The 8,535-nt window shown below is 41.2% G+C and overlaps 1 protein-coding gene across 1 annotated transcript; it reads right to left on the bottom strand.

Moving 5' to 3' along the window:
- Positions 1-441: 441 nt before the first annotated feature.
- On the bottom strand, positions 442-8,177 carry abhd13 (abhydrolase domain containing 13). The gene is made up of 2 exons (XM_060928740.1): positions 8,045-8,177; positions 442-1,884 (listed from the first exon to the last, which is right to left on the bottom strand). Exon 2 carries the CDS (start codon positions 1,835-1,837, stop codon positions 824-826), a length of 1,014 nt encoding a protein of 337 aa, XP_060784723.1. The 5' UTR covers positions 1,838-1,884; positions 8,045-8,177; the 3' UTR covers positions 442-823.
- Positions 8,178-8,535: the final 358 nt, after the last annotated feature.

Below are 8,535 nucleotides of genomic sequence, written 5' to 3'. Positions count from 1 at the left end.
GTGCAACACTGTTATACTCCGACATACTTAAAAACCTTGCACTGTTTGAAGCCTCCCATCAGCCACAATGATTCACAGCCACCTTTGGATGAAGCAAGTATGCACTAAAATCTGAGCATCTGCTGCTCGAACACCAAAATGAAGTGAGACTCTCAGAAATCAGACAATTCCTGAGTCCAATCACTTAGCCCACATGCAAGAACAAGGCTATTAAAAACAACAGAATGAAAGCTTTAGAAGCTACAGGTTTATAACTTTGCATAAACAAAGAAGTGTTTAAAAAAAAAAAAATCCACAACACTGGTTGCACCTGTAAGCATAGACGCAGTTCTCCGCCACTGCCTAGTGTATGGTTTTTAAACGTTAGCTCTTAAGATTTTGTTTCAAACATTCAATTCACACTGCATCAAAACCGCGACAAATGAAACATGCTGACAAAAATATTTAACACTCTGCCTGACATTATTAGGCAAGTATCTTTATTACACAGCAAGATGTGCCAGTGAATGATCATTTGGTATACTTTGGATGGTAAAGTCTCTGTATAAAAGGCCTGTACAGTCAGTACAAATGAGTGTGTGAAAATGAAGAATAAGAAGACATTACATTACAGAAGTGGATCATTCATGCATTCATATTTTAACTGAAAGCTTTGAAGATATTTAAAAATGCATCCTCCTCCAATCACAATCCACACACACATCCTCATTATAATAATCACTGAAAATTAAGTGCTCGAATGGAGTGGAGGAATAGGGGAAACGAGTGTAAAAATGAACATTCTATTACAGCAGATCCACTTTAGTAGTAGTGGAAGCAGTTTCTAGATGATGGTGACACTTGCTGAGCCCTGGGACGCCTCTTCTTGCGCATGGCCCTTAAGCAGCTCTTTCATAAACTGCTCAAGAGCAGCGAAGTAACCCTGGCACTGCCAGGTGTCGTTGTGCGTTCCTTCAGGGAAAATGGCGAGGCGCTTAGTCCGTGCAGGCGACAGCTCGTATAGCTGTTTCATCATGACAGGAGGGATGAGCTGGTCCGACAGACCCGAAATGAAAAGGGAGGGCATGCGGCACAGCGTCACGTACCTGTAAGAAAGAAATTTGTTCTTATAGCACCAAAGGGGCAGGTAGCGCATGGGGAAGAAGGAAAAGAGCGTGGACGCCATGTGTGGGATGCTCAAGAACGTGTTCTCCACCATTATAGCTGCCACGCGGTGGGGGTTGACTGACGCCAACCTGATGGCCACGGCGCCCCCCAGAGAGCGGCCAAACAACACGATTTTAGTCTTGTCGATGTCAGACCGTGACATGACGTAGTCCAGTGTGGCCTCAGCATCCTGATAAAGGCCCTCTTCACTTGGTTCACCATCACTTTTTCCATAACCTCTGTAGTCTACCAGAACCACGTTAGCTTTTAGGTTAACAAGCATGAGCAGCGCGTTGGGCACACGGTGTCCGATGTTCCCTGCATTGCCATGAAAATACAAAATGGTGGGTACTAGGGCAGGATTTTCACCCGTGTAGCGCAGCAAAATCAGGTTGAGCCGCACCCCATCTTTAGTGCGTATATAGACACTCTCATTTGGAATTCCAGTAGGCATGGGAACATAAAGGCGTGAGGAGGAAGGCTGGTCAGGGAAGTACAGCAGCACATCCTGGAACTTGTACAGGATCCCAGCTACAGAGGCCAGGATGAGACACAGCAACAAGATGCCTCCATAAAGGTGGAAGGTAAGGATAAGAGCCAGCAGCGAGATGCGACAAACTCCCCAAACCCAGGAGCCCACAGTCAGCAGACATCGCTTCAGGATTCCCCAAAACCTCCATGACTTCTCCATGACAAGCCGTCTGAAAGGAGACGCTCCAATCTGACTCTACAGGCAATCTAGGGACAAATCAGAGTAATAAAGAATGTGAAACTATTACAGTTAAGCAATGCATTACATCACAATGTCTCGATGGTGTGAGAAGAATGATGCAGGGCAAATTCTCTCTCTCTCTCTCTCTCTCTCATACGGGTAGACAGGCAGCTGTATTCATGACGCCTAATTTTATTAAGTGTTATAATGCTCTGCTGGATCAATGCCATGTTTTCTACAAACCCGTTAGTTCAAACCACAGCAGTCAGAACTGTTAGTTTAGTCATTTGCGCTTTTATGTAATTTAACCTTTGTGAAAGTATAAGCGTAAATAATCCAGCTCGTCTGCATTCATTACACCCACAACTGTATTTCACCCCCACCTTCTCAACTGCTGCTGCTAGACAGATCAGTAAAGTGCTCTGAGGGGAAAGAAAGGTTGTACGAGAATGTACGAGAACTCTAGGGACTGTTTCACTCTGTGTAATCACCAGACACAACCGTTACTGATGCACTACATGAATCTACAATCTGGGCTGCAAAGAAATCAGCCCAACATCACCTTTTCATCCCATTCTGTGTTTTTTTTCTTAAAGGAGATACGCAGAACCATGGCCTCACTTTTTGTTTATAAATGCCTTGAGACCTCAAGAATGGCACAGGAATAGTTTTAAGCGTTAACAAATCTAATATAGTAATTTTAACGATTAAAATGATTCATATAGGTAGCGGTCTGATTGAATGACCTTGACATCTGTGACATCACAATGGGAAGTCTATCGGTCTCGTCGCCATTTCCGCAAAACTAAAACACAGAGCTGACTGCAACTTCGAGCTTCCATTTTGAGCTAATTTATCGCCAGGCCATGTAGATGTGTTTTTGGCCGGTACAGCAACATGACGGAAGGTGGATTTATGTTGCATTCACGGCCCAAGAATGTTCAAACTGCAAAGATTTGGACGCGTTTTGCGAGAAATTCACAGGCACATTGGGCGCCTACAAAGTGGTCTCTCCTCTGCTCTGCACATTTTACTGAAGACTCGTACGAGGCCTCTGATCTGTTGAAGAGCGTTGGCTATAAGCCTGTATTGAAAGAGGGTGCAGTACCAACAATTAAAGGAAAAGAAAACTACAAGAAAAGGAAAGTAAGTTCAGTTGCATCAGTTCTCCTGGCGTGTGAGCCAAGCAGTAATGGCGGAGTACTCAGTATGAAGAAAATGGAGAATGAGTGGACCAGTCGTCAGAGTTCTCCGCTGGATATGCTTGCCTCAGCAGCAATATCTTGCTCTTACGTGGAAGAAGCGAATGAATGAAGAACTGGACAAATAAAGTCAGATTGTTTCAAAACAACCGGCCACAAGATCTGCCTTCAAGAAGCGAGAACACAGACGGGTAAGATCAGATCAGACAAAAAAACCCTTTATTTATCCCTGAAGGGCAATTAGAAGGGCGAAGAGCGGTACATTAAAATAAGAGCAAGAAAATAAAATCACAAAAAGAATAAAATCACAAAAATGGGTGGGAAAAAAAAAAAAAAAAAAAAACAGTTCTCCGCTGGAAAACTACAAGAAAAGTAAAGTAAGTTTCACACCACCACTCACTGTTTACCCAAATTTAGATTAATACATGTAACTTGTATTGCGTATTTAAGTTACCGGTATAAGATTATTTAATTTGCTTCAGAATGTGATTGTCTCAGTTCATGTGATTATTTAATTAGCCTTTTACGTTTTATCAGTGAAAGTGCATGCATGTACATCTATGTTGCATAAGTTATAACACCCATCCTGTTTTAATGAGAGTCACATGAGACCGTCAGTTCAATTCTATCCAATTCTCTAGACGGCTTTGTTCTCTGGCTTCATTTCGTAAGGTGGGGGCCTCCGTGTTACTATCGGATTCACTTTCCGCTGGTTCAAACTGATACGGTTCTATGTGTATAGCAGTAGCATGTACACACACTCCAATTTCAGGACTATCACAGTCAGATGTACTACTATCTGAGGAATCTGAAAAATCTCCAATAAATCTGAATGAAGAGGCCATTGCAACCACTCTCGCCTGCCGAGTCTGGCTTTGGTCTATAGCTGTAAAAGGCCTCGGCCTTAAAACCGGTTACCACTGTGACGTCACGCACTCAGGGCCGGCTGGCTCAGCGGGGCAGCTCAAATGCCAACTTTGTGGTCAAGTTTAACTCTTTAAAAAATTTTTATATATATATATATATATATATATATATATATATATTTATTAATTCCCATTTATGCAGCATACAAGAGTCAAGGAGGGCGGCACGGTGGTGTACTGGTTAGCGCTGTCACCTCACAGCAAGAAGGTCCAGGTTTGAGCCCCGTGGCTGGCGAGGGCCTTTCTGTGTGGAGTTTGCATGTTCTCCCCGTGTCCGCGTGGGTTTCCTCCGGGTGCTCCGGTTTCCCCCACAGTCCAAAGACATGCAGGTTAGGTTAACTGGTGACTCTAAATTGACCGTAGGTGTGAATGTGAGTGTGAATGGTTGTCTGTGTCTATGTGTCAGCCCTGTGATGACCTGGCGACTTGTCCAGGGTGTACCTCGCCTTTCGCCCGTAGTCAGCTGGGATAGGCTCCAGCTTGCCTGCGACCCTGTAGAAGGATAAAGCGGCTAGAGATAATGAGATGAGACAAGAGTCAAGGATTGAGATACTATCCACTCAGAAATGTATTTAAAAATAAAGGTTCTGCGTATCTCCTTTAAGACTGTACGGGTGCTGCTGACTTCAGTTCCACAAAAGCCCAAACTAATCCACTTAGTTTTGTTAACAGCATATGGGTAGTTCTTCAGTAACGGAATTATATTCTCAGCAAAATGTGGTAACTTTAATTGCAGTCCTCAAGATAATGGTATTAAATAAAAATTTCACACTGTATGGGATATATTTTAACCCTAAAAAAAAGCAGAGAAAAGCTGGTCATGTTTAACTCTCAACAAGATATCTTTTATGAGGAAAGAAAGGTCAGTAAGGGAATTACGGGGGGGGCGGCGAAACCCTAAACTTTAATTTCTTAAAATTCAGGCTAAGATTTCTCTGGAGCAATATTGCTATAATTGGGGTGATGATTTTTACCTCGCCTGGGATGGAGTCCACAAGGGGGCAAGGTATTGTTTTCGGTCGGGTTTCTTTTCTTTTTGTTAATGATATTACAGGAAAACGGCTGGCTGAACCTTCACAAAACTTTCAGGATAGATGGGCACTGATCTCAAATAGAACCTCCAACATTTTGAGGGTCATCCTGTCAAGATCACCAAAAAGGTCAAAATCGCTTTTGTTGTGGCTACTGCCTCATATAGAGGTGCTAGTCACTACATCGTGCTGTAAGAATGTAAAAGCGTAACGATCGCGCACACACGTGTTCCGATTAAAATGGCCGGCGAGCGTATACAATTTGGTTCACCATTTGAAATAAATGCCGCAGACTAAAGAGATCACTCTCAGACATGTTTATGCTTATTACAGAGGGAAAGTGCGTTCCACTGAGCTCTAGCGCCGGGCCATTTCCGAGAAATAAGAGTTTCGGTCATGGCGACAGCGTGTGTATGTCAGTCAGCCTCGGTTCAGAGGTTTCAGTTTCGAAAACTGTAAGAGTAGAATAATATAATGTACAGACACTTGGTATATTTTACGTCTGATTTTTAAATTGTTCTTTTTGGATTACGCTTCATTTTTGTGGCTACTGCCTCAGATATGTATGGTCATGGTATCAGAAAATTTTATTAATAAGCAGTAGCCACATGTACTAGGGTGCATCAGTTGCCCTCACTTTCATAAAATCTGATGCATTTTTGTTTGGGTGTTCCTTTTCACCAATAAAGACATCCTGTAAAATTTTTTGACCATATTCAAAAGTCTAATGGTGGCACCATGAGGTTCATTTTTTTGCCAAAAAACGCTTATTTTATGTTTTCGCGTAAGGTTTGAATCACAATGTTGGACTCCATTTATTGATTTCTTGTGACCCAGAGATCATGTTAAGAACCTTTGCAAGGGATTGAGAAGCATTAATGTGATTCATAATACATTTGTATTGTTTAAAAGTAGTTGAACAATGATTCAATGAACAGCTAAAACTCAAACTGTGCTTGATAATATATTTAGAATATGTACTAAAAATGTGTATCTAAGATATTTGGTATACTCTAGAACAGGGGTGTCAAACCTGATCCATAAAGGGCCGTGTGGCTGCAGGTTTTCATTCCAGCCATGCAGCAGCACACCTGACTTGGCTCATTCAATCAACTGAACTGTCTTCACACAGTCAAATACTTGCAGCCACACCCACCCTTGATTAAAGGGTGGGTGTGTCAGTTGATTGAATGAGCCAAATCAGGGTGCTGCTGCATGGCTGGAATGAAAACCTGCAGCCACACGGCCCTTTATGGATCAGGTTTGACACCCCTGCTCTAGAAGGTGCCATAATGTTTCATGAAAAGTGATCGAAATTGTGTCATAAAAGTCAGAAAATAGCAGCTTTTTCCATAACTTTGAGCTCCTGATGGCACCATTAAACTTTTGAATTTTGTCAAAATATTTCACCCAGTGTGTTTTTTTACCAAAAGGAACATAAAAACACAAATGCATCATGATCGGAGGAACTTTTCATTTTTAGGGGGAAACTGATGCACCCTAAACTATGTACCCATAGGTTTTTTTTTTTTTGCAATATCTTTCTTCATATTCATCATAAGTGCTACCGGGCGAGGTTTGTTTTGCCTGGTAACACTTGTTTAAATATAGTTTTCAGGACATTTTGCCTTGGAGTCCATACTTTAGCAAGATCACTGAGCTGACAAGTTAAAGTGCCATTCCACCATTGGATGTATTCTTTGGCATAAAATGCAATATATTTTATGACAACATGACTAGACAGAGAAATCTTTTAGCTTCAAAATGATATATCAAACATAATTTTTTGACAACGACAAGTATATCAATTTTGCGACCAAAGTCACCTACCCTTTTAATTTCCGCGCGGTAGTGAAACGTGATGTCATCGGCAGGTTCCCCTTCTTGTGTACCACGTGTCGGTCTAAAAATAGACCAGGAAACCCCCAAAGTGAGAGAGTCATTTCTCCTTGTATATGGGGGCCAAAAAAGTTGCGAAAAATTGAGTTAATCTTTCAGTTAGCTAAATTTATTGGTATTAGCTAGATTTATTGGTATTATTTTTATGTGGCGTTCTATTCGCCACAATGTTTTTCTATTCGCCACATAATGTTTTTATTATTTTCATGTGGCGTTCTATTCGCCATTGCTGATAATATGTGCCACGTCACACATCACATGGTACACAAGAAGGGGAACCTGCCGATGACATCACGCGCAGAAATTAAAAGGGTAGGTGACTTTGGTCGCAAAATTAATATACTTATCGTTGTCAAAAAATTATGTTTGATATATCATTTTGAAGCTAAAAGATTTCTCTATCTAGTGATACCATTTATATATGTTGTCAAAATATATTGTATTTTATGCCAAAGAATACATCCAATGGTGGAATGGCACTTTAAGGCAATCTTAATCATTTCATAATTTTGGCCTCTCTGCTGAAGCCCATATACTCTGTTAGGGTGCCAAAACGTCGTGGTTTTTTTTTTTTTTGGGGGGGGGAGACAGGGGGCTTTTGATACCAGCTGCCCCTGAACAGTTATAGTATTTAATGCAGCTTTTGGTGAACGAACTGAGGTGGAAACAGGAAAATGTGACATGCATAATCCATACCACTAACCCCATTTATGCACACAGTAGCTCATAGACTCTGAGAATAACCAGGTGATTACTCAATGCCCTAGAGGTAAACACTTTATATGTACCGCTAAATCCCTGTTATTTACACTCATTAACCCGCACACAAACCACTCTGAGTGTGTCGCGGTACCAGTAACTGCTAATTAATGGTTGTAACTAATGTTAGTAACATACCGGTAAGGGCAAACACGAACACAAATAATCAGGTTAGCAACAAAGCTAACCAAAATCAGCTAGTGACATGACGTTTATTTACACACAGGTGTACTTTGACTTGCTTGATTACTACCGTCATGCTAACCAACAGCTCGACTGGCTAGTTAGCAAACCTGTTGTTCGCTGCATATTTATTAGCGAAACTAGCACTGTTAAAAACAAACTGCACGACTACATGCACATACTTACATCTGTTACACGCTTCAAAGGCACATCTTCAAACAGTAAATAAAATGGCTTCGTTCGTGTGCTAAATGCACACGTTTATCCATTCCACACAGGCTCTGTTACTGATTAGCACACCAGTCAGACCGCTTTTTCGGTGTGTCACACTGTAATCAGTCCGAGCGGAAATTAGAAACCTATCAGAAACGATCCGCATAAAGCTTTTAAACATTGTTTATACGTTGATACACGTAATAGTGGATAAAATTATGCCTAATTACACTTAATATTTTAATTTTAATTGTCAAATGTTTGATAATCTAAACGTTGCGTTTATTAACGAACAGGTTGACAGATTAAATGTGTACCGGAACAACCTTCCGTCTCCTCCAAAACAAGAAGGAAACCCACAAAATGTGATGTTATCTCGTGGCTAGAAAATCATGCCCTAAAATCAACTGTACTGCTCAGACCAATAATTGTTTGTTGATTTAAAAAAAAAATCGTACAGTGTA

Source organism: Neoarius graeffei, chromosome 9 (genome assembly GCF_027579695.1).
Source record: "Neoarius graeffei isolate fNeoGra1 chromosome 9, fNeoGra1.pri, whole genome shotgun sequence".
Classification (NCBI taxonomy): Eukaryota; Metazoa; Chordata; class Actinopteri; order Siluriformes; family Ariidae; genus Neoarius; species Neoarius graeffei.
The sequence above is the reverse complement of the archived record's forward strand: the minus strand, read 5'-3'. Positions and strand labels throughout refer to the sequence as shown.

Excerpts from the sequence above, each read along its gene's own strand:
- abhd13 (XM_060928740.1), bottom strand. The coding sequence starts at position 1,837 with ATGGAGAAGTCATGGAGGTTTTGGGGAATCCTGAAGCGATGTCTGCTG.